The sequence below is a fragment of the Erithacus rubecula genome, assembly GCF_903797595.1.
Source record: "Erithacus rubecula genome assembly, chromosome: 14".
Taxonomy (NCBI): Eukaryota; Metazoa; Chordata; class Aves; order Passeriformes; family Muscicapidae; genus Erithacus; species Erithacus rubecula.
Genome location: NC_136666.1, coordinates 3,549,890 through 3,576,569, shown reverse-complemented (window position 1 = coordinate 3,576,569; position 26,680 = coordinate 3,549,890). Strand labels below are relative to the sequence as shown.

The window sequence follows — 26,680 nt, the reverse complement described above, 5'->3', positions numbered from 1 at the left end:
TAATAACACTGAATAATAGTGTTGGCCTCATTTATGCCTGATTCCCTTCTACCAATACAAAGTGTCCAAATCAAATACAAACATATTAGTTGTAGGCAGTGTAGAAAATACAGTCTGAACTAGAGCCAGTTCTGCACAGGTTTTGTTTGACTTTCCCAATCCATCCCTGATCTCTCCAAATAAGGATAGCAAGAATCACATTAATTTATCTTTTCCCACATGATGGACCCATTACAAATAAGAAGACTCACTCAAATTGTCCCAATACTCTTAAAGAACAAGTAATGAAAATATGATCAGAAAATATTTATCCTGCATTACAGTAGCAAAATATACAGGAATTGTTCATCTAATTCAAACAGACACTAAGTATTTAGGGTCTGGCTCAATCATGTCAATTGTTTTTTTCATTAACACAGCTTTTAAGTCTGCTCCCCAATGCTAATAAAAAGAATGAGTTAAGAACTGGCCAGTGACCAAGTGGTTTGTGTAAATCTTGACCCTAGGAGGTCAAATTCTGCTCTTAATCCTGTGTATATGACCATCATTCTTAGTGTCTGCTATTTCTCTTAATCATGGTTTCTGCACTGCTCCAGGGCATGACATTATTTTCTGCTTAGTATGATGTAAATTTAAAAATAAACAAAGGATTTGGTAAGGCTGAAGCAAATAATTATGCAATGATGCAAATGAAGTCATGGCCTTCATTCAGCTGAACTATAGCTGGTTATTTTAGGGAGGAATTTGATCCACTAACAAAATCAACAGAGAAATTCAGTTGTACACATCTATTACTCCTTTTATTGCAAAAGAAACTGGATAAGAGACCAACCTCCCACAAAAAGGATTAGTGGAACTCTGTGCTGCAGCATGGCTGTAACAGTTTTGCTGCATGAACACATCAGATCTTTGGATGGATGAGAATGGCCTGGGCATGTAAGAGAGCCCCATGGAACCCACAGTTGGCTCTGGGAGCTTCAGGGTGGAATTCTGTAGGAAAGAGGATCCCAAGTACACCCTGGTATCCAGAATGACATTCTGCCTTTATTTGGAGCACATGACCCTGGTTAAGTATTGGGGAATGATAACAAAATGGATTGACAATCACTCTGCAACACTTAAATTCTTATTAATGTTAATGAGAGTGATGTGTATGAACTGAGAATCCAAGAGGCCCCTCACAAAGAAAAAATAGGAAAAGCAGCATTTATAATGCATAATTAACAGCAATGTCATATAGGTCAGACTGCAAGTGTTGGCTTTTTAGTGCAAATTCCTATGTGGATAACTATAAGATGAGATGTTTTTCTTTTATCCAGAAAATTCACACTGCAACTGAAACAAGAAACCAATTGCTTCCAAGCACATGCTCACCTCACATTCTGGTTCTGATAGCAAAAGGACAATTTACCTGTCATGTTCCTGTGTGTCTACAGGACATCCCTCCAGTACTGCCTGAGGTGGAATTAAGGCTGTGGGAGAAACCTGACCAATTCCTAACTTTCCAACACCAAACAGACATTTACAGGTTGAATATTATCAGCTGTATTTGTGATTGAGTCAATTATTTGAATATTCTCCATCTCCTGAGTTTGTACCTCTTTGAATTTATCTTTGACCTCCACCTAACCCAAAGGCTGGAAGAGCCATAAGCAAGGACAGAGCAAAAAAGGAGCATAGACCCAGGAGCTAAAGAAGAATCCTGATTTTCTCCATCTGCCTACATCAATGCAGTGAGGTTTCCCAAAATTTCTGCTCCTTCACAAAGGAACCTAAAAGCCGCTCTCCCTCAGAAAATTCCCATTTGGAGAAAGCTGACCAAACTTCCAAGAGATAGCAAACCAGAAATAGAGTTAAAATACAGACTGAAGCAGACCAAAGTTGGTGGTTGGTGTTCTGAAAGAACTCCATAGGATGAGTTCATTCAGATCTTATTTACAAATACTTCTAAATATGCTGGGGCAAATTTATGACCAAGCTTAGCTGTTTTCTTCAAGCAGCTGTCTCCAGATAGACAGAATATTAAGGAGATAACCTAAATCTGCAGGAAATGTAGTGTTACAGCAATTGGCATTATTTGGACACATTGTGGAACGATGCTGCTCAGCTATGCTCTTATCAAAAGAAATTTTGAGTTCACTGCTCTTGTACTCAGTGAGGAATGGGTTTGATTACAGAAAAAAGAGAGAAGCTGAAAGAAGCCATGAATTTATCTTTAGGATCGATTTCTGCAGGAATTTTACCCTGAAGTTTCAGGAACTAGTGGAATGCCAGCACTGAATATAAACATTCTCTGCACTGAACCCCTTCTCTGCAAAAGCCAGAGTCCTCATTCCCAGTCCAAAACTCTGCCACTTGTGCATCTCAGTGCTGTGGTCTTCTCTCTTCAGCTACAATGAGCTCAGCATGAGACTTTTGGAAAGAGAATCATTTGAATTTTTATCTGCTCTGGAAATTTTATTACTGCTTTTATTCATCACTGCAGAGATGAGCAGCCTGCAAAGCCAGCCCACCTGCACAATACCTTATCCTGTTGCAGTAAGATCTGAAGATGCACCTTACACCGATTGTAATGGCCCTTGGACTGGACCATACATTATTTTATGCCTCACTTTCCACCCTGTAAAAGTGGAAACAGCATTCCATGTACTGAATAATATTGACTTCTGCTCAGAAATTGTTTGTCTTGCATATGCTACAGAGAAGAAAATTAAAATGGATGTTTTGAAATTTTGGAATTTTGAGGAATTCTGTTCATTGACATCTACACATAAAAAAGAAACCAAGCAAATTCTAGCAGAAATTCCCAAAATTTCTTTTCTGTTTTCACAGAAAATCTAAGAAAACTTGGCTGCACGTATTTCTTTTCATTTTCATCCAGCTCCATAGTCATTCACAGAATTCTAAGTCAGGATCTAGCAGGAGTTGTACTCAAAATGACAGCCTGCCGTGATGCATTTATTTCTCTGGTTTGCCACTTTACAAGGGAAAAAAACACATTTCCAAGATATTTTTGGTAACGTATGACTAAGTAGCAAAATTAAAACTAGGAAATTAATAACTACGTGGCATTTCAATCCCATCAACTCTAATCAACATAAATCCATTCTAATTAAAACCTGCAAATCCTGAGGATACCGAAGAGGTAGCCCTCTGTTATAGGGAAATGGCAGCAACAGGTACATTCCATAAAAACAGAGAGGATGCAAATCTCTGAAAGAGGCAAAGATGAAGCTGAACCAGAAGTTATATTTTTAGAATACCACTAGACCCTAGTAATCTCAAACTGTTGGAATAAAAAATAAATTTTGCCCTTTAAAACTTATAAAACACTTTTACAATCTAAATGAAGGAGTGTACAGCCTTCAGGCTCAAAAGGGTCACTAAGTTTATCACAATCATTCCTATAGTTTTAGAATATGATTAGCCCCTGGTAATCCCTAATTGGCAAAAACAAATATAAATTTTGTCCTTTAAAATTTAAAAAGCACTTTCACAAGCCAAACAGAGGATCTGAAGGAAGTGTACAACTTCACAGCCTGCAAAAGGTTACCAAGTTTATCACAATCATCAAACCAGAAATAGGACAGAGATGCAGTGTGCTCTGATCAGAATGATGAATAACACATACCAGTTTAAAGAGAATAATAGAAATTATATAATTGCACCAGGGCCTTTGTTTCAAAGTCAAAATATCTCAGCTCTTGAGTCTGTCTTTAGGACTTGATCAAAAGCCCATAAACATTAACAAGATTCTTTGCACTGACTCCCTTGGGTCTTGCACGTGTCCTTTATCCAGCAGCTTCGTGCATCTTAGATCAGTTCAGGAAGCTCCTCATCTCTCCTGCAATCCATTCAATTGGCATCAGCTTTCAAATACATAACTCTACATGTCAAATCTACCTGATTCTGGTAACTTTTTGTATTACACTGAGATCAATAGCTCCCCTCTCCTCCTACTGCACTGTCAGGGCAAAAAGGGATCCAAAGTGAGCTCTGGTGTGTGTTATTTGTGCATATCCAGAGCAGCTAGTATTGACTCTCTAGGGTTTAAGGGGAGAACCCATCCTCACCCAGCTCTAAATCAGCTCTTTTAAAGAAGGCCTCTTTGACTGTTGGTGGTTTTTATCCCCAGCCAGCAGAGATTAAACAAATGCATGTGTTTGGCAGGCAGTGGCTGTCACCCTGCCAATTAGCTCAGCAGGAAGCAAACAACCCGCTGACCTTCCTGGGCCAGCGTCTCTCCAAGGCAGGCAGAAGGGGCTGTGCTCAGCAGCTCAGACTGTTGTTATCACCATATTCCATCACAAACACACCCTACCATTCCCTGGAGTCACAGAAACAGTCCAGAGACACAGAGTGTAGAGCTGGAGGGAACCAAAGCCATCATTATCTCTGGTGGTTTCCAAACTTCATTTGTGAAATCATAACGAGCCTTGTCTTTATTCTGTTTGCAACAGTCACTGACAATGAGGGAGTCTGAGGGTCTGTGCAGGAGTCCTGAAGGCTGACAAGGGTTTGCCAGAGCAAAAAGCCTGGGAATCTCTGATTTTACTACTGTGGCAAGGAACAAGTTACACTTGACTGCTCTTAACATGTTTATTTCATGTGTTCTTGCAAATTGCCACACACCTCTTTATGCAAACTGTGCCAGAATGTAATGCACTGATGTTGTTCAAGAATATTTAATGCTAGCTGTAGTTTCCTTTTCAAAACTTCAAGTTATGGTTGGTTTTTTTCTTGCAATGACATAAAAATAGAACATCACATATATAAAGGCTTAGACAGCATTATATTTAGAGAAGCAAGAATACAAGATCCATCATTTTTATCTATCCTAGCCTGTTGTGATGTCCAGTGGTGATAGCTTATTAAAATATCTACTCCTTCTGTGTTTCCAGTGGGAGGCAACAGCTGTAGCTGGCCTTTGCTTTAATATAGCATGGTCTGGAATCAGGATCCAGAACTGCAAAAGGACTTTGGTGGATAATGAGGAGGGCAGATTTGGTAAGGTGTGCAGCTCTGAGCACACACCCTCTTCAGGTGTAACTTTCATCTAAGTCTCCCCTGCATGTCATTCCATTGGATCAAATCAACAGGAGAAGCTGAAAAGTAGGCTGAGATAAAAATGTGTTGGGACACAGAAAGATGCTTTAATAGATAAAAAGCTACAGTCTCTTTTAGAAAGGATTTTTCCACTTTGTATTCCTATTGTCTGAAATCAGGCCTGAATAGAAGAAGATGACTTGATAAAATATAGGCAAAAAAATCATATAAGGAAATAATGGAAATGCTGTTATGGATTTTTGTGAGTATAAATAGTTTCGGAAATGAAACTGTCAAGCCCAGCATCTGAAATGCTGTAGAAATAAAGTCAGTTTAATGGTCAGCCTGCTGCAACCACATAAACATTCCCTAGTTCCTTTCACAGCCCAGCATCTTGTAATTTTTTTTTTTTTATCTGACATATGGGGAGACATTAGTTGGAGACTGAAGGAGACAGAATCTAAAAGAGAAGTAGAAATGGATCAAGAGAAGATAAGAAACAGAAGTCATCAACAGGAGATATTAAATTCCAAAAATGGAACTCGAAGGGATGGGACATTCTAGAAGGAAAAAAAAAAAAAAAAAAAAAAAAAAAGAAGAAGAGTGGTGAGATAAGCTGGAAAATAACATGGTGAACTCAATTTACTCAATTTTAAGCAAAAATATTGGACAGAAATAATCTGAGATTTCCCCTCCTCTTCTTCCATGCTATTGAAGGTATGGGCTGCCATAAGAGCATTCCTGGCACCTGACTGTAACTCCAGAACAGTTCTGTCCCACAGCTTGGGCTGCTTTTTTTTTTTTTTTTGGGCTGCTTCCTGTGGCACCAGCAGAAAACCTTTCCCTTACCTGCACCAGCTCATCCAACATGGGGGACACCTGCTCACACTGGTGCTGTGCACTCCCTCCACACACTGCATTCTGCAGCATGCAACTATGGAAAGTGTAGAAAAATACCTAAAATAAGCATCAATGTTAAAAAAATCAGGCAGTCTCTCACCAAGTTAAATGAGCATTTTGGTATTTGATTGGCATTCTAATGTCCTTCACATTCCCAGAAAATTCCACATCTTATCAGCTGCCACAAATTACTAGTTCAAAGTTTAATTTCTTCCTCTGGAAATATTTTTTGTGTCTTGTTATTCTTAAATTTTATTACCCATTAGACTATTTCCTCATTATAATGGCAGGTCTGTCTCTTTCAGAAAATTATAAAACATGCAAAACCTGCCTAATATCTTCATACAGCAGAATTAAATCTCCTATTTACATTCAAGGGTGATGAACCAAGAGAATGGATCTTTGGCTCAAACCCTGGCTGAGCCACTGAGTTGCCCAGTGACCCCAGGCAAAGAATCTGATCTTCTTTAATTGAAGCAGTTAAAAATTTGGCTAAGAAGCAAGATCTTTCTGAAAAGCATCAGCCTTTGACCTCAGCTTGCATGAGTAAATGCACCTCCAAAGTCTCAGGCTGGATGATGCAACTTTTTTTTTTCAGTCATCTATCCCTTGAAACTGTGTGGTTGCCCACATCACTTTGTATTTTCAGCATAAAAAGGAACTCTATCATTTAATGAGGTAGGAACAAGAAGCACTTTGATGATCCTATCAAGTGTTTGGGACCTAGAGGACAGTTCTTGACCACCTGACTTACTTCCATTAGACCTTGTAGGTAAAAAGCAGAGGACAGGAAGGAACTTTACATGCAGATCCTGCTGCCAGGGAAGCAGGTGAAGAATAAAGGTGTAATGTAGCTTGCAGGAGCTCAACCTAAGTAGAAAATAAACATCAGTTACTGGGTTTTGTTCCCACAGTTGATGATCAGACCCTTCCCATCACTAGGACACAGAAGGATAACTGGAGTCCCTGAGGCCTGGATGAGCAAGGCCATTGGATGTCTCAGCTCTCAGCAAGAGCCAAAGACCTGAGTTTCTATGATTCCACGCTAGACTCAGTAGTCAGTATCACAACAAATTAGTTTTTACCTCATTTGCAAAAGCAGCAGGCACATGGTGAACACACTCTCACCTTGCCTCTCCCTGATGAACCACTTTAACCATATCAAGAAGGAATTTTGCATAATGACTGCGATATGAAGTCGTAAGGAACCATCCAGCATTTGTGATGGAAGCCTTGAGGACAATGACAAAGGCACCCATTAAGGAGACGTTCAGCAGCTGAGTGTCCCAGTAGAATTGGGCAAACATTGAAATCAATTTCCCTTGGATATTCATTTGAATTTTTAAATGTGATTATTTGACTGTTCACATCTCTTTTGTGCTCACTTTCCATGAATAGCAAATGAGCTTTAATAAGGGGAATAATCACGAAAAACACATTTTAAGCTTGAACATTTGCCAAATGAAAACCTCCAGTTGCACAATAAGTGGTTAGCAGTACATATGTCATTTTATGATTTTTACATTCAATTAAAAATATTCACTGTTCATCAGTTATCACACAGAGACATCAAGGAAACCCAAATAATATCACTATATACAGAACTGGGCAGCACAGGTAAAAGTATTATCATGTACAATTAGGTATTCCTGAATTACTTGCTGGCTGAGATTTAGTTCTTGACAATAATTATGAAAAAAGAATGTATCTGGAAATATTGTATTCTTTCCTCAGTAATTTTTTTTTTTATAAGAGTAACCTGTTATTTACCCAGCCCTGCCAGGCAATATGATTTGCCAGAGGATAGAGCAGTTATGGGCATAAAATCTTTGCTCAAGGGCTTTTAGTAAGAAGAATTTAAGGCCCCTAAGATGCACAGCTGCAGCCCAGAAATGCAGTGTGATACATTTTCCTTTAGTTTCCTTTTATACATCATTGAGCTCTCAAGAAAAACCTCTTATATCTCATTTGTAGAGCAAATCACAACTGCTGAGTTCCCCATGAGTCAACCCCATTTAATTTCTGATGATAGGAGCCTAAGAGGGAATTAATCAGCTTCACCTAGAAACTTCTTGTTATTCTGAAAGCAGGGGGGTAAGAAGTCACCCTTGCTATTGTATTTTCTATTTCCTGGGGTATATAAATAAATAAACCTTAGAGCATGATATTGTGCAGCACTGACCCCAGACTTGAGTGAGATGCACCACAGGGAGCACTCCCAATTTGGAAGTGGGTGGAAAATCTGACCTGTTGGGTCTTTCCATCTCTGACCACCATTATCCTCTGAACCCTGCAGGAGCTGCTCTGGAGGCCAAGAGAGCCCTGAGCATCACTTCAGTGCAAGGGCTCCCACCAAATCAAATGCATTTTGATGGCAAAAAGATTGATATGGTGCCCTCCTCCTTTGATCCAAATTGCTTTCACAAATTTTAGCATAAAATATATAAGCATATTTTATGAAAGCAGAAATTCTGGACTACACCAAGTTATTATCAGCTGCAAACAACCTAAAGCTCCCCGATCAGATAGAGAAACATTCTAATTATCTCAGCCTAAAGGCTTTTTTTCCCCTTCAAATAATATTTAGGATCTATCATCAGTAAATACAGTGGGAAACCCTTGGATAAACTAAGTGAAGGTACAGAAAATAAGTGAAACAAAATAGCACACAGCTTTGCATTCCTGTGCTGTAAACTTTTGAACTGCATCCACGGAAGAAAAGGGTGGGGGAAAGAAGATCAAATGCATGCTGTAGTAAATATCAGGTATTGTGATAAATTGCTTTTATGCTTCCAATAATTGTAAACATCGTGTAGTTTCATATTCCTGACATGCTTGAAGAGATCTGCAAGCCTTTTTTTTTATTATTATTTTATTATAGAGCAGCATCGCTTTCTAGTTTATTTTGTGGAGAAAATTGTCTCTTTATGCCATAAACAACTCCAAGCAGTTTGTTCAGGGAAGCTGAAAGGTGAAATTTTAGCCCATTAGACACGGGCAGGGAAGAGAAAGTTCCGATTTCAACCCAAAATCGATTACAGAGCGTCCCCCAGCGGGGGTGTCCGGCACTGCACACCCAAAGGACTAAGGTGCGTTTGACGAACTGAAATCCACGGAGAATATTCAGAAGCCCAAAAATGCATGAATACAAAATCATTTTCTTTTCGCTAAAATAAGAAGAACATTAGCATTCTCTTTGTAACGCTGTATAAATTATTTTAAAGGATAAATGAGAGAATCATCAGTCAAAGTGCAATCCTAAGCAAAATACCAGAGTCTAATTAACATGAGATCTGACAAAAATAATTAAAGAAGGGTGACATAATTAATGCCAGTGGACACAGTGGATTACATAAAACAGACATTGTTAAAACCATCTGATATCTTTCTTTTTTATGAGTGCAAGGAATGGCATATTAATCCTGAGACCTTTCTAGATGTGGGTACAATTTTTACAATACTTGGCTTCTCCTGAGCCAGCAATCCAGGAAAAAGAATCTCCAAGAGAAGAGAGCATTTATCCAGTTTAGGATGAGTTAGAAGAAGATGCTGAATTGCCAACTGCTCCACAATTGCTTTAAGAATGGGAGAACTAACTTCAAAAATATGCTAGAAGATAATCAAATCTTTCATCCTCTACCTCAATGATAGAGTACTTGGAGGGGAAAAAAAAAGATAAAAAGGCCTTTTTCAAATGGAAAGATACTATTTCTATTATTTCCATGACTGTGTAGATCCGAGATTTATCTTCTGCCTCTTGTTTGTGGCATTTGTCAGATGAGTCAGGCTTCAGGCTTGGGAAACTTGAGCCAATTGCTGGTATTCTCCAGTGATCTCAAATTTCTTCACCTAAACACTTCTGTTGAAAGGTAACACATTGAAATTCTGTCCTTCATCTCCTGACAGGCAGGGAGAGCTCCTGAGAGGCTCCCATTTCCCATTCCAGGCAGACACAAACATGGGATTGAACTTTAAAGACTTCTATTGACCATGTAAAATAAAAGCTTGTCTAGTACTCACTGGTATTATTCACAGGAGCATTGCACAAAGTGAGAATACTCCATTAAAATAATACTTGTACTGATCTCTTTGTATTCTACCATGTTTTTTTTTCTTTACATATTATTTTATGAAGCAATGCATGTCCCATAGTTCTGCAAGCAGACTGCACTCTTTCTTTGTTCTTCAACATTGGGCAAGATCTTCTAATATTGATACCCCAACATTTTGGCAATTTTTATCCTAAGACAATTAAACATCACATTGTCTTGTTAGTTTTGGCTGTCCCTGCACAAATTCATTGCCTTGTGTAAAGACAATTACCAGATGAACATGAAAGCTGATCTCTGATCTCACAGGGACAAACTCAGCTGTCAGATAAAGCGTCAAAAGTTCTCTTTGGCTCTAGTGACTCCAGCTTGGCCTTTTGCAATCAATTGAGGTTTCTTCCAAGAGAGGAAGGAAGTGGTGAAGCTCAAGAATGATAAAACTGTTCAGACTAGGATGTCAGAAATACACGTGCAGCTACTCCACAGTATCAGCAGGGCGTGAACTTGGCCCAAAGGTCTTCCATTTTCCTTTGTGAAACAGTGCACAAATGAGGGCAGTGATCTCAGCTACTTTTATTTAATTAACCTTCATTTTATTACAGCCATTGAATGTCACTGAGTAAGCACTGGTCTGTGTTCCTCACTGTGTCAGCAATCAGCATCTGCTACATTTCAAACTCAATTAAATTTATTTTTTTTTTCCCCAAATGTTGTGTTTTTCTTACCCTTTCTATCAGCATGGGTTACTTCATCTTTGTTCCTGCTGAACAAGAGCTCCATCATTTTGCTCTCCATTTCCCTTTTCCTCTCATATCCTGCTTACATAATACATCTGAATTCATCCTGACTCCCAAACCCAAGACTACACTTTGGTCGTCTCTCACTAAGTTATAACACCTCCTCCTCCTCAGATGTTTGAGAACTTGGCTTCTGCAAATCAGCTTCTTGCAGATGGTGCTTCCATTTACTGGCACAAATTGGTTACTTAGAACTATTAGTCATTGGAGATACACATTTTATAAAATATGTGAAAAATAAGAAGTAGAATAAACAGGAACATACAGTGACATACTGCCTTGGCTCTTTCCCAGTGTATTTTTCCCTCCTAAGGACAAACACTACACAGCTCTCACCATATATTTATGTTCAAGTGAAGTTATGGTGTAGGCCATTATTACTTGAGAAACTATGAATATTTTTCTAAGAGTCAAAACAATCATCCCCAAAATGCCATACTTGCAGCATTACACACACAGAGCAGTGACTCAGACCCAGAGACATTGCTTCGGACTCCTGACCTTCCACTGCTTTTCTGTTTCATCTTGGACTAGACATCACCTGCCAGTGTCTTTATCTTCCCCTCTGTAAATGTGAAGGACAATATTGGTAATTATTGTAAAATTAGTTGTCATTGGGCTTGCTTACTTTGCTCACGCACCCTTGCCCTGATCCCCACCTCCCGGAGTGCTCTGGCATGTGATCACACAAAATCAGAGGTGAAGAATGGACTCGGAATTTCTCCTGGAAGATGTCGTGGAAGACCATGGAGGTTCACACAACTGCATCCCCCACTTTAAGGGAATCCGCCCTCTGTGCTCGCCCAGCCACACCAGCCTGGGCTCACTCAGGGAGCCACTGGCCGGGCTCCCCCTCAGGGCTGCCCTGCTTCCCTCAGCCGGCCGGTTCCCTCAGCTCGTCCCCTCTGTCCCTCAGCTCCAGTTCCAGCTCCAGCTCCCTCAGCTCGTTCCCGCTGTCCCTCAGTTCGCGTCCCCTCAGCTCAATTCCTGCCCGGTTCCCTCAGCCCGCCCCGGTCCCTCAGCTCGTTCCTGCCCGGTTCCCTCAGCCCGCCCCGGTTCCCTCAGCTCGCCCGGTCCCTCAGCTCGTTCCTGCCCGGTTCCCTCAGCCCACCCCGGTCCCTCAGCTCGTTCCCGCCCGGTTCCCTCAGCCGGCCCCTGTCCGGTTCCCTCAGCTCGCCCCGGTCCCTCAGCTCGTTCCTGCCCGGTTCCCTCAGCTCGCCCCGGTCCCCTCAGCTCGTTCCCACCCGGTTCCCTCAGCTCGCCCCGGTCCCCTCAGCTCGTTCCTGCCCGGTTCCCTCAGCTCGCCCCGATCCCCTCAGCTCGTTCCCACCCGGTTCCCTCAGCCCGCCCCGCCCGCTCTCTTCCCGCCCCTCTGTTGGGGCCGTTCCCGCACCGTGACCCCGCGCCCCGCCCCGCGCAGGCGCCCCGGCAGTCGCGGCCTCGGGGCCGCCGGTCCCAGCCGGTGCCCGCCATTCCCGGCCGCTCCTCGCCGCCCCGATGCTCCGCACGGAGAAGGTGCTGCAGCTGCGGGGGCAGCAGGGCCGCGCCGTGCGGGTGGTGCGGGAGCATTACCTGCGCCCCGACGTGCCGTGCCGCAGCGCCCTGTGCCGCAGCGCCCAGTGCCGCGCCGCCTGCGCCCGCGGTGAGGCTCCGCCGTGAGGGGTCCGGGGGAGCGGGGCGTGAGCACAGCCGGGATCGCCCGCGGGTCGGGCTGGGGCGGCGGGTGGCGGGGAGCAGAGCTGGGGGCAAAGTGATCCCTGGGCTGGGGGGATCCCTGACGGCCGAGGGTGATCCCCGGGCTGGGGTGGTCCCTGAACTGGGGTTGATCCCGAGCTGGGGTTGATCTCTGAGCTGGAGGGATCGAGCGGGTGGGATCCCCGAGTACAGCGGATGATCCCGGTCCTGGGGTGTCCGGACCGTGCTGGGCAAATCAGGGCTGTAGCAATAGTTTTCATGTAAAGCAAGATCCTTTAGAAATCAACGAGGCGTTAAGAGCGGAAGGACTCGATTGTTAGAGGGTTTAACTGTGGACAGTTTACAGGCAGTGATAAAAGGCTAAAGGACTGTTCCATTTTTACACTTCTCTTGTTTTAAAAGATTCTTTACCTTGCATTAATTTCTGCAGGGTGCTGGTTTATAGCATGAGTTGAATTCTATACTTACCTGTTAAGTATTACAATGGGGCCAAGCCATTATCTTGAAGCCGTTGTAATTCTGCATCAGCAGCTATTTCTGTTCAGTAATTAAATGTAATTGCCTGTGTTATATCAGGGCATTTCAGACACGGGAAGGCTGCCAGGCTCTGATGTCTGCATTTGTTGTTGTTTTTATGTACTGTGGTGCTGTTATGTGCATCATAGATCATCACCCGAGCTGTGGTTGATATTTCAGTTGGGTTTGTTGTTGTTCTTGTTCAATAGCACAATTTATTTGATGCAGGAAACTGACTGGCAAATAACAAACATAATATCCATCCTGTTTAAATCGACCAAATTACTTGTCTGAAAGAAAAGGTTGAGAATTGTGACTTTTTTTTTTTCTTTGGAACTATGATTGGCATAGATGTTTTCACTTTTGATTTAGGTTGCAGTCAAGGGCAGAGGGTGTGTTGCTTAGATTATTACAGTGCATTACTGCTATCTAGGAGATCAGGACTGGTGGTAGTTACTGCTCCTCATTTGGTTATGAATTCCTCAAGAATAATTAAAGACACATGTCAGAAAAAAAGTCTAACCTCTCCTGCTGTGCCTAACTCCCCCTCTTTTGTACTTAAATGTAAATTGTGCTACAGGTGATTGTTAGAATATGTCTCTATGTGATTACTCAAGGTAACCCAGATGTGAGGAAATATTTGTTTTCCTTCCTGACTCTACACAGTGTGCTGAGCAAATCTATTTCACGCCCTGTGAGAGACTGCCTGCAAAAATCACATCAGCAGGTGCTTGTAAGGGTGAGCTGTGCCTGCCTGGGAGTCATCCTGCTCTAGATGGATGGGTTAGGCAAGGATAGCTTCATATGGAGCACAGCTCATAAATCTTCCAGTGACATTTCACTTCTAATGCTCTTCTGAATTATTAATAAATATTAGCTTTCTTGTATGCCTGCTGCCATCATCCATTATATGCCTTCAGTGTGAGATGAGGCCAAGTTACTGTGTGCACAGTTGTGCTGGCTGGATTCACACTTCTTGTGGTCACAGCTCAAAGATTGTCCTGTGGCAGCTTCTAAGAAATACATTAAAATAACCTGACTTGTCAATATCTGTATACTGTATTCTGTATGATTTCCCTGCACTATGGTGAGTTCAGCAGTTCAGTGTTTATAATAAAGAATAAATAGGTACTAAGAGAAAATATAGTGAAGATCCCCTCTCACCTGTAAGCTTTTGGGTAATCTTTGAAATACCAAAAGCAATTAAACTCTTTAATTTTAAGGTACATTTTAAGATGTCATCTGTGATGTGTTGTATGTGATATTTTGATGGCATATTCCTAAGGGACAGAGTCTCTATAAAGAAAATTAACACTGATGGTTAATAGGTTAGGTTTAAAAACATATTTTCTTGGCAGTAGCAGTGGTTTTCTCTATGTGCACCTTGCCTGTGCTCTTTTATGTAAAGATCTTGCTGTAAATGTATTTGAACAGAGAGAGCTGTGGGAGCAGGGTAAAGGAACTGCTCATAATTCTACAGCTTTGGAAATTCCATGAAAAGATTTTCTGTGCCAGATGTCTGATCCTTTTTCATATGGAAGCAGAGAAGAAAGAACTGTAACCTTCACTCTTTTAAGTTATAATCTTTTCATAATGAAAGGAGATCTTCACTCCTGTGGATAGAATTTGCACTACATTTTGGCATTAGTGGATGCAAAAGGGTTTTGTCACAAATTTATGGACTGTACCACAGAATTAAACCATAATATCTGTAATCTTCTTAATCAGAAAAAGAAATGTACCCATTTGAGGAGACACAACTCTAATTTTCTTACATTAGGAAATATTTTCAAGAAACAAATATTGCAACTGAAAGTTTGAACCTTGAAACTCTGAATTATCTTCCAGATGGCAAATTGTTATCAGATGATGTGACCCACTACGTTGTCCCCGACTGCAAGGTTGTTCAGGAGTACCTGGAGATCCTGGAATTTCCAGAGCTGAAAGGAATTATTTTCATGCAAACAGCTTGTCAGGCTGTGCAGCATCAGAAAGGACGCAGGTATCCCATAAGATCTTATTTTTTATTTAGATTGAAGTAAAAATACTTCATAAAAATGTATAATTTGTTTGTAGGCCTTTCAAGTGTCTTAATGTAGTTTTGTGGAAGGGGAGACTGGGATCCTTTGGGATCCATGGGATATCAATGCCTGGCATAGTTTTCACTTGGTAGGAACAATATGAAACCTGTAGCATTATTAACTAATCAAGTGGCTGGTGACAGGAATTAATTAGACTTTGCAGTAATGATCTATCATGTGCCCACAGCTAAATTATGGACAGGTTTTAATTTGCTGTATTGATGCCTGAGCATTTGTCTTTGGGCAGCAATAAATATTTTTTTATATGGTACTTATCTCACCAGACATTAACCTAGACATTGCCATAGCATTTCAGAGTAAAATTTGCTCTCCAGGACTTCCCATATTTCTAAAGCACAAATGCTTTTGAAGAAATAGCCCTTGCCCCGAAAGTGACAAAAAAAACCCAAGTTCCTGAACACTTAGGATGTTTTGTGGGGCTCATTGGAGAATAAGTATGTTTAAAATCAGGAGTGTTCACAATGGAATTTTTTAAAGTTTGCTTGCAGGTGATGGATTAGGATTTATCATCAGAGGTATAATTTAATGAGTGCATTTCTCTATACATAACAGTAATTTTCTTGGAAGTTTTCAGCTGTATTTTCACATGGAGTTAAAATAGGTTTATCAAAAGAAAGCACAAGAATATATTTATCTTTTTTCATTCCAGACAGTACAACAAGTTACGAAATCTGTTTAAGGATCCCCGTCATGACTGTACTGTGTTTGCTAATGAATTCCACCAGCACTGCTACCTGCCCAGGGAGAAGGGAGAATCTATGGAGAAGTGGCAGACCAGGTTTGTTTGAACCTCTGCAATGTCACACTGCACAGCATCATGACTTTGTGTTTAGGAAAGTGAGCATGCACCAGGCACTGAGAGTTCATGCCCTTGCTCTGCTTAGCTCTGCAACAGTTTGCAGTCACTGGAAGTCTGTATTGTGCTTTATGATTGTAAAAATATCAGCATTGTTTTCTTAGAAAAATAGGCAGAATATACTAAATTAAATGCAATAATGCTCAAGAAAAATCCAGGTCAGCTTAAAGTCACAACATAGAATTTTAGCACCTCCAGCCTGCTTTTTACAAGCTTTCACTCAGAGGAACTTAATGTTGCAGCCAGGGCACAGGTGGATATACTAGGGACGAAACATTCTGTTCTTCTCTCTTCTTGTGGTGCTTAAGAATGGCACAGGAACATTTTTACAGTAAGATGTTTCTGTAGCTTGGTGTATATCTCTCGAAAGTCTGAGTGTTAAATCAAAATCTCATTTATACGAAGCCAGCAAAATCTTGCAAGTAGCAAATGAGCTGTGCCAGAAATCTTATTTCAAACTTTGCTTTTCTAGGAATATTTACAATGCAGCAGCCTGGTATCACAGCCACTGCCTGGGTCAGATGCCAGTTGTTATGGTAACAGAAGATGAAGATGCCATCAGGCAGTACGGAAATGAAACAGAAGGAGTGTTTGTGATTTCCTTCAAGGTAACTTGCCAGAAAAATAAAAGGTTTCCTTTATGCTGTATCAAAATGATGAAGCAAGTACATTAAAGTATATTGCAAATCATGTCAGAGTTTACATTCACAAAAACTCTGATGGTAACTCATGTCTCCATTTATCATAGCAAGCAAATGTGTCACTTATGGGAATATCAGAAAAACCAATGGCAGTGAGCAAAGCAGAGAGCTGGGAAGATAAACAGCAGCTCTGAGGATAGAGGTCATCTTTCTTAGGAGACTTTTTGCTTGTTTATAAAGAATTTGGCATTGATGAGCCGTGATCAGTTCCCTCAGGCAGCTGCCTGAATCTGGATGCAAGCAGTCCATAAGCAGCTGTAGCATAAATATCCATCAGTAATGTTCTGCCAGTTACTTTGCCTGGACTGCTGAGGGTACAGTGATGTCTGAGAAAATAATTCATTCTTCTTTTTGGTGTCTCTGATACCACTGCTTCTCAGTGGAATCTGGAGATGGGATGTTTATGTTTATCTGTGGAAGGATGCAGAGTAAAAATAGCACCAAACTGATTAACCTTTGTTGTCTTTAGTAGTGGATTAGGCTGAACCTGGGACACATCTGTGGGGTTTAGAGCAGACTCATCATTACCATTGTGTTATTTGAGTGTGACACAGCTCTTGTCCATTATGGGCCTTCTGAATGCATTATTAAAAGAGCAGGGATCTCAGAATACTTTTATGTTGATTTCTATTTGTGCATTCAGAATTACTTGGATAACTTCTGGCCTGACCTAAAGGCTGCCCATGAGCTCTTTGACTCCATAGTCCAAGCTCGACGTGAACGGGAGAGTGAAAGCCAAGAGAACCATGGAAAAGAATATCCTGAGCACTTACCTGTGGAAATATTGGAGGCTGGGATCAAATCTGGAAGATACTTGCAGGTATTTGTTATATAGAGAACATACACACAACAATGCCCTTGAGTTGCCTGAATTAGAGTGATTAGAGAAAGAAAAATGGCTATGGTGAGACAAGGAAAAGAAAACAAAAAATAAAGAGGATGGAAAGGATTAGGATTCTTAGGATTCTCAAAATATTTCCCCTACACTGTGTTGTGACGTGGATTTTTTTTTTTTTTTCTGTCTTGGAGAAGTTAAAGTAAAAATTGGCTATTGAGGATTTGAAATTTGCTATGGATTTTTCTTCAGGTTGATATGTGATGTACCTCTAAATTGAAAGACCAGGTGTGATTTGAAGCAGTGAGACCTCGTTCTTAAATATAAATAATGCTGCACAAAGGCAGCAGTTCTAACTTCATTTGCACAGAGATCTCCCAGTTAATGAATAAACAGGTTTATGGTTGTTCAGGGCATTAATATAGATTGTTCGTAGACAAGTGTCCTTGTTTTAAAAATAATTTAAAGAATTAAAAGGAGTAATTTGTTCCTTTCTAGGCAATTCCAGCAGTGAGGCAGGAATAAAATATGAACAGAAAGACTGAGGTTTTTCTTTCTTGCTGGAATAATGCCAGATTCTGTGTTAAGGCAGGCAGCAAATGTAATCTTACACTGTCTGTGGTTGGAATAAAATGTCATTTACCATCTTACAAATAAATTCAGCATTTCAAAGAATTTACCATTCTTTTCCAGAAGTGAGTACTTAAAGTCCTACACCCTGCATTGCCCCTATAGAGGAACAGTTGTGTTCAAAATAAGCTATAGATCAATAAAAACTAATTCATGTGAAAATAATTGTAACCCCCAAAATGTTATCCTTTCAAGTTGTCTATTTTTAAGGTGACTGTTTCATTCTGTTGCTTGGTTTGTTGTTCTCTTCCAGGGTGCACTGATTGTCAATAAGCACCGAGCACAGCTGGAAGCTTTTGTTCGGCTTCAGGGCTGTGGCAGCAAAAACACAGGTGAGAAGTTTTCAGTTTTCAAACAAGATAAAGGCTGAGACACTGCAGTGTCTGTGTGGTTTTCATGGGCCAGAAAGGAGGCTCAATATTAACCAGAAAGTGGAACTTTTGAGGAGAGCTTCTTCCTCTTTCTTACCACCTTTGGCCATATTCTGGCCTCTTGTCCTGTTTCCCTGCACCTCTCTCTGAAGTGCTGGTGCAAATTGTCCCTGTGCTTTGCTCTAACCTCAGGTGAGCACTTCTTTGGCTGCAATAAGAGTTTGCACAGATGTTGGCAGGATTAGGAAGCTGGTCTTTGTGAACATAATTGGAAAATTGCCTTTTGGATCAAGCTGATCCAAAGTGATTCAGGATTGTCTCTCTGGCATGAGTGACTGATCAGCACCTTTGAGGGAACAGTCCATTGCCCTTGCACACATACATTGGCCCAGCTCTCACTAATAACTACTTTCAAATGTTCTGTGACAGACCCTGCAGTCAAACCAGTGCTCAATATAGTCATTATTTTTTGAAAGCTTATTTTATTCTGAACCCTCCCAAGAATCCTGTGTCAGTAGCTTTCACAATTTAAATATACTCTGTTTTTTTATAGCTTCTGCCTAAGAACAGTGAACTCATCCTAGCCTATGCTGCTTTTTATCCAAAAGTTCACTTACAGAATTCCTTAATGGATCCTTGGGGAAAAAAAAAAAAAAAAACCAACAGACAAAAAAGAGGAAAAGGCATTCATTTCCTTGCAATATTAATTAGTTCTTTTTTGAAAAAAATCATATTGAAAAAGTAATTTTCTGTTATTTCAGCAGAATGCTGCCAAGCATGGAAGGATTTGAATTTTTTTAGCAGATTATAGTTCTATTTCCCTTTATTTTAAATACAGAACTTCAAAGTGACATCCTTATTTATGGGGCCAAGGCTCGGAATCGTGCAATCCACGGGGACGTGGTTGTGGTTGAGTTGCTACCTGTGCATGAATGGAAGGGAAGGACTGTTGCCCTCTGTGAAAATGAGTCTGAGGACAAAGCACCTGCAGACACCACAGGTGACCCTATGCCCACAGGTAAGGAGAAGCATCCTTTTAATTCCCCGCTGATAAATAATGAAAAAAAAAAAAAAAAGATTAGGTGAAAAAGTATCACATTGTGACATGCCTGGGTACCATGGAAGCTTAGAGTCTTGTTTGATATTATTACTCTGCAGCTGTAGCTGCATCTTAAAAGTTTGTTGAGGTCAAAGCTAAAAGTTTGAAGAGGTTAATTCTCTTTTTGTAAGGAAATCATGTTTTGTTTTGCTCTGTGCTATTAAAAATTCTCTGTTACTAGAATTGGCCACATTTCAGCAGCAGTGGGAATCTCTGAATAATTTATGTCCTGTATCAATTGAAATCTATACAATGAATTGGTCTCCACATAAATAAAAGCTCATTAAAATCTGCCTGTGCAGATTTTAAACAGTAGTTTATGACACACTTGTATTGTCTGCACACCATATGTTGTTGGCAGTTGTGACAGATTTGGGGACATATCAGTTTAATTTTACAAAGCAGTCAATCTCCTACACCTCCCACATATTCTTTTACTTGCTTCTGTTTAACTCTTTAATGCAGATGTTCCTTATTTAAAGGTAAAGTAGTTGGAATCATCCAAAAGAACTGGAGGGATTATGTGGTCACTTTCCCCTCTAAAGAAGAGACCCAGTCCCAGGGCAGAAATGCTCAGAAAGTCCTTGTAACACCTTGGGATTACCGAATTCCCAAAATCCGGATCAGCACTCAGCAGGCTGAAGCTTTACAGGTAATTTAACTGGAGTGGTTTTCTGTTCTGTGTTCTTATAAAGCTGTGTGTGTGTTACAGGCTCGAATGATCTTTTCCTTGACAAAAACAGGGTAAAACTATTAAAGTCTGTGAGGTTCAATTTCTACCTTGAAGGATTGTGTTCAATTCCTGTCAGAACCACATCAGGTAACAAAGCTGATTTGAGTTCTGAATTTGAGCCATAGTCCATCTGCCCTGAGTAGCTACATACCACTTGCTTTGGGTTTTTCTGCTACATGAAAGTTGTGTTAGGGGTATAAATGGTACTTTCAGGGGCACAGGGCTGTTCTAACAGAGCTCCTTGCTGCAGGAGTACAGAGTTGTGGTGCGCATCGATTCCTGGGAGTCGACTTCGCTGTACCCAAACGGACACTTTGTGAGAGTGCTGGGGAGAATTGGAGATCTCGAGGGGGAAATCGCAGCTATTCTGGTGGAGAACAGCATTTGTGCTGCCCCTTTCTCAGAAATCCAGGTTTGTCTTTGCTGTTCATTTCCAGGGTCTTGTTTCTCAAAGAGAGGGACCCTCTTACAGCTCAACATCTTTGTTGCCAGTGGGTTTTTGAAAGCCCATTTTGAAAGCTGAAAATTTATTATTATTTTACTTTATTTTTCTGGAATCCCAGATCAGATATTATATTAATACTATGGATTTTCAACTCAAGAGTGTTTTTAAGATAATCCTTTTGCTGTGCGAAGAAGATTACAAACTCTTAATTCAAATCTGAGTTAGACTTCCAATATTTTTCTGTCTTTGGTATATGGTCATGCTACTGATCCTAAAAGCCTCATCCTGCTGAAATCATTGTCCTAAATACTTTGTTTTCAACTGGGACAGGAATCAGCTTTCATTTTTTGATTATACCTACAATTAATTGAAAGAAGAAGACTAAAAAACCAGTATGTAGTGGTTGTATTTGCTAGGGCTGCAGTATCACCACATTGCTGACAAATGCATATAGAATTCTTTTCATTTTTTTCGACATTTTCCATAAAGTAAATGTAATGGATTTAGAAAATGAAACAAAAAAAGAATTTGAAAAACTGTTTAAATCTAATTTGTTGGCATCTTTTTGTAGAAAATATGTAAAATCTATGTTCATCAACAATATTTCTGTATAGATGAGTGAAATGCCAGTGAGTTCTCCAAAGAATCCATGGAAAGTGAGTCCAGAGGAGGAGAAAAAACGCCTTGACTTGAGAGATACCCACCTGATATTCAGCATTGACCCCAAGGGCTGTGAGGATGTGGATGATGCTCTGTCTGTCAGGACTCTGCCCAATGGGAACCTCGAGCTGGGGGTGCACATTGCAGATGTCACTCACTTTGTGGCAGCAAACTCCTACACTGATGTTGAGGCCAGAGCAAGGTAAGTTATTTTCTGGAAATCAGAAAATATATAGAGCTCAGAAGTTTGTGATGCTACCTTAAGGAAACTGAAGGTAAGAAACATGCTTTTACCTTTCAGGTCTTACTAAAGACTTCTTAAAACTAATTAAACTGTTACATAACTAATGACATTCTGCTTTTATTTGGACACATTTTCCAGAGAACTGTACAAGTTTATTTCCCCCTAATCACTCCTCTTTGGTTCACAGTTTAATTTAACATCTGTAACTTAAAGTATTTTTAAAAACCACTTGTTTGCATTCTGAGGGAGATGAACACCCACAAAATGGAATTAGGTCTTACATGAATTTATTTCCAGAGGTATTTGTCAGACTTATGTTTTAATATTCATTCTTGTCTTTTAATGTGCAAATATTTCATTCTCTTTTTTCTTTTATTGCTGCTGTTTTGAACTTAAGCTGCTGAATCACTTAATGAACTGTATTCTGTGTAGATTCAAAGTAGTATAAAGTGTAGGCAGTAGAGTTGTTTGAGATAGACATTAAGTCACCTCTTCTTCAATGAGCAAATTTTGTCCAGCTGTCCTGGTTTGAAAACTCAACCCCCAACACCAGCCCTGGTTCTGCCCTTAGGGCAGCTGAAAGATGAAGGAGGGCAAAATTGGGGCTGTATTGTACGAATCGCTATTTAAATAATCCAACTTTGGTATTGCAGCTGTGAGTGTTTTGTGGGAATAACCTTTCCAAATCAGATTTCTGTGGGGCAATGCTTTTATAGCCCAGCCCCAGCAGAGCTGGTGGGCAGAGCAGTGACTGTGTTTTGTTGCAGGGCCACCACCTATTACCTGGCAGACCGGCGCTATGACATGCTGCCCGCTGTCCTCAGCACTGACCTGTGCTCCCTCCTCAGCGGAGTGGACAGGTGAGGCTTGGGAATTGTTCTGGGCAGGGAGACTTTTACAAGCCATTTTGCATTATTTCAAGAATTGTGTGCATTAAAAATTACCTTGCAGTTCTACCACAGGCAGGATGAATTTTATAGACCAGTTTATATCAATTTACAGACTCAGTTTGCTGCTGGTGTCAGGATGTGCAAGGCTGGCATGAGGATATTCAGGGTACAGAGATGTTCTTTGTGGATGCATCTGACTAATAAAATAAAAATGAGTAAAAATAACTATTACAGTGTAGCTCTGCTATAACATAAAGGAGACCTTATACCTTAGGGGTACTCTGCTTCAGCAGATTAATTGAAAATACTGCTGTCTAGCTAGTCCTCATTTCAGTTGTCATGCATGAGACTGAAAGGCAAGTGCATTATTTAGTGGTGTTGCTGAGCACTGGTTTCATGGAGAAAAAGATACTTCCACAACCAGAATTAATTCTATAAATTTCTAAGAGTAGAATATGCTTGAAATGTGCGTTGAAGCCTACCAGGACTATTCCAGAACTGTGGTGTTGTCTTTAAGATATGCTGTGAGCGTCTTGTGGGAGCTGGGGAAGGAATCATTCGAGACGCTGAGGGTTCAGTACAGCCGAACCCTGATCCGCTCTGCCTACAAGCTGGAGTACGAGACAGCCCAGGCACTGCTGGATGGGGACACCAGTGTGGTGGGGGATATCGTGGAGCTGCAAAGCCTGGATGAGGGAACAAGACAGAAGAAGCTGGCTGAGCTGGTTTGGGCCATATCCAAGCTCACCGACATAGCGCGACACGTGCGGGCTAAGCGGGACAGGTGCGGCGCGCTGGAGCTGGAAGGGATCGAGATCCGCGTGCAGCTGGATGACAGACGGAATATCCATGACCTCATCCCCAAGCAGCCGCTGGAAGTGCACGAGACCGTGGCGGAGTGCATGATCCTGGCCAACCACTGGGTGGCGAAAAGGATTTCCGAGGATTTTCCCCACCAAGCTCTGCTGCGGCAGCACCCTCCACCACGGCAGGAATTCTTCACTGAGCTTCGGGAATGTGCCAGTGCTAAAGGCTTCTCCATAGACACACGGTAGCTTTTATTACTAAAGTTCTGTAATTAGGGTTAAGCAATTAACTATTTGGCCATGTTATTGTTAAACAGTTCCAGCTCTGAGTATCGGTGTTAAGAGACACTGCATATCAGTGCCTAAAAGGAGTTTTATCAAAATCTTTCTGATGATGTTCTGAGCAGGAGAAGCTACCTGTGTTCTGCTGGCTGTACTGCAAATGGCAGTGGCTGAATAATTTTAGATATTCCTAGACAAAACATTTGTTCAGTCACTGTACAGCAGTCAAGCTCTGCAGTGGCCCTGTTTGCACTGTATTTCCTTTGTAAGAGAGGTGAGTTCTGTGCAATGTAGTCATTTTAAACGACTCAAAATAATTCAGAATTACTTGGGCAAGACAACATGAGAAGGCCATGGAGAAGGGCATCAGTAGAGCCTCTGACCTGGGTGTCACCTTGTCCCATTTGTGCTGGACACACAGGTTTGGACCAGCTCACTCTTTTGTACTGCACAGGATGGAATTTGCTGCAGTCCCTGGATATCCAGGTTGCAGCATGTTAAGAACTGAGATTTTTCTAAACATTTTCTTAGACCAGAGCTGTTACTAAACTGCACTGAAAGTTTCAATATTGCTCTGCTTGCCATTTTTGTATGAATAACTATTAACTTCTGTGTGGGTTTTATGCTGTTGTTAACTGTGAGCCATTATAAGTAGTGACAGTGTAATTTTCTTTGGAATTAACACCTTTTTGCCAGGTCCAACAAGGCTTTGGCTGAGTCTCTGGACAGAGCAAACGACCCCTCGGATCCCATTGTGAACAAACTGCTGCGCTCCATGGCCACCCACGCCATGTCCAACGCCCTGTACTTCTCTACTGGATCTTGTCCTGAGGAGCAATTCCATCATTATGGTATCTGGTCACTTTTCTGTCATTTCTGAGCTGTTGGGGGAGGCAGGTGATGGCTTTGACTGCTCATGTCTGTTCCTTTCTGTTGGCAGGGCTGGCCCTGGAGAAGTACACTCACTTCACTTCTCCAATCAGGAGATACGCTGACATTGTTGTGCACAGGCTCTTGATGGCAGTGACGCTGAGGGGAACCACGGGGGATGTTAAGGATGATAACATCATCAGTAATAAGGATCTGGAGGAGCTGTGCAGACACATCAATAACAGGAACCGGGTAAGGGTGTCCCTGTGGGAGTCTCCATGGTGCCCTGGGGAATGGGATACCACTCCTGACTGTGACTTTTTTATTTGTAGTGCTTTGGGGTTTTTTTTAATATCAGTTTTCTTCTGAGGGTAGTAATAAAAGCGTCTTCATACTTCACTTGTACTGCACATAGGATTTTGTTTTAGATGTAATTTTTCATAAGGTAGTAAAAAGCAGCTGTGGAAATCAAAGCTGGAAATACTCCTTGGAATATTACATAGATTTTTGTCTGTGTGTGTGGGTGCTCACAGGCAGCCCAGCGTGCTCAGAAGCAATCTACAGAGCTCTTCCAGTGCATGTACTTCCGAGACAGGAGCGCCGAGAGCGACGAGCGCTGCGTGGCCGATGGCGTCATCTACTCCATCCGCACCAACGGCGTGCTCGTCTTCGTGCCTCGGTGAGCCCGGGCTGGCACGGGCTGGGAATGGCACCTGGAGTGCTGGGAGGGCACAGCTCAATTCACATCTGCTATCTCCAGCATTTCAGAGGGTTGGCTCCCCAGAGCCTCCCCAGCCAGGAAAGGCTGCTGCCATACAGAGAAAACCCAGGGCAAACATGCTGCTGCTCTTCAAGGAGCTTTTTTTTTGATGGAGAACTCACTCCTCACTGTCTGTCCAGAAAAACCTGTAAGGCTGCTCTTCCTCCATCACTGAGCCATTCCAAACCCCACCCAGCACAAAGATAATGGATCACTGACTATATCACTTTTGCTTCACTGCCCTCAAAACACTTCAGTCACTGTCTCCATGCTGTTTTCATGTCTGGGTTTCTTTGCCAACACTTATCAGTGTTGCTGAGGCAGGATTATCAGACTGCCAGGCCTGCCCCTGCCTGTTGCTTTTCTACAATCCTAGCCAGACTGTGGGTTTTGAAACTAAGAGACTGAAAATGGTTAGAACAGAGTCTCTCTGCTCTTTTGTAGGTATGGAATCAAAGGTGCAGCCTACATGAAAAACAAAGAGGGCTTGGTCATCTCCTGTCAAGAGGCTGGGAGCTGCCAGTGGAAGCCTGGATCCCTCCATCGCTCACAGCATAAAATCACCTCCACTACAACTACTGGGGACTCGGTGACCTTGAGTCTTTTCGATCACATCACAGTGAGTATCTCACCTGAGGGGAGCAAAAAGACATAGCACCATCAGAAATGTAAACACAGAATTGCTTTGCAGGTAAGAATCGTGGTGCAGAGTTCACGCTGCCACGCCGAGAGCATCAAGCTGCAGATCATCAGGAACGCGCCGCACCACACTGCGGACACAGAGGCTGCCCACAGGAGCTCCCACGTGGTGAGGTCTGACTTGGTGAAAGAAGTCAGCCAGTCTGCAGAGGAGGCCCAGCGTGCCCAAGAGAGAGCCAGGGTGGAAGTGATGGATGAGGAGTCCCGGGAGTTCTGCCAGACCAAGGGGCCCAGCCTGTACCAGCTGCTGGAGGAGATCCGGGAGCTGGCGCTGCTGGATGTGACAGAGGACATCAGGACTTGAACCTGCCACCAGCTGCCTGGGGCTGTCCCACTCCTGTGACTGTGCACAAGTGCTTGGGGGATCTTGTAAAAAGCAGTTTATTTAAATATTCAAGAGTCCTTTCAATAAGAAGCTAAATGTCTATTTTAAAAAATAATTATTTTTATCTGATTGAGTATGGATGAGTTATGAAAATATTTTATACTGATAAAGCTTGTATTTCAGACTAAAGGTACTGTGCTGTGAATTCTTTTAAAAATAATTCAAAATTACTTTGTTCATGTTGTCCATAAATGAAGTTCTTAAAGCCTAAATACTTCCTTTTTCCCTACAAGCATACAAAAAGCAAATTCCTTCATAAAGTAACACCTGTTGCCCTGAGGGTAGTGGCCTAATTCAGTGTGTAGAAAT

General features: G+C 41.6%; 2 protein-coding genes across 8 annotated transcripts in view; one reads left to right on the top strand and one right to left on the bottom strand.

Annotated features, from left to right (window-relative positions):
- Window positions 1-11,788, bottom strand: part of MEGF11 (multiple EGF like domains 11) — a 266,626-nt gene extending 254,838 nt beyond the window's left edge. For 5 of the 7 annotated variants that reach the window (XR_013775891.1, XM_079318184.1, XM_079318189.1 and 2 more), the window contains exons 1-3: window positions 11,452-11,788; window positions 11,232-11,357; window positions 6,701-6,816 (exon numbers count right to left, since the gene is read on the bottom strand). The gene's annotated coding sequence lies outside the window, so the exon portion shown is untranslated. Of the gene's footprint in view, window positions 1-6,700; window positions 6,817-11,231; window positions 11,358-11,433 lie in introns of all 7 variants that reach the window. The other 2 variants (XM_079318187.1, XM_079318186.1) reach the window with 2 other exon arrangements.
- Window positions 11,789-12,135: 347 nt separating this feature from the next.
- On the top strand, window positions 12,136-26,650 carry DIS3L (DIS3 like exosome 3'-5' exoribonuclease). Its single transcript, XM_079318194.1, has 17 exons — window positions 12,136-12,434; window positions 14,852-15,005; window positions 15,755-15,883; window positions 16,434-16,569; window positions 17,306-17,482; window positions 18,381-18,459; window positions 19,337-19,516; window positions 20,080-20,249; window positions 20,581-20,742; window positions 21,390-21,637; window positions 22,447-22,539; window positions 23,087-23,620; window positions 24,354-24,508; window positions 24,598-24,779; window positions 25,061-25,206; window positions 25,732-25,906; window positions 25,979-26,650. The coding sequence occupies exons 1-17, from the start codon at window positions 12,290-12,292 to the stop codon at window positions 26,288-26,290; spliced, it is 3,177 nt and encodes a 1,058-aa protein (XP_079174320.1). The 5' UTR covers window positions 12,136-12,289; the 3' UTR covers window positions 26,291-26,650.
- The last annotated feature ends 30 nt before the right edge of the window (window positions 26,651-26,680 follow it).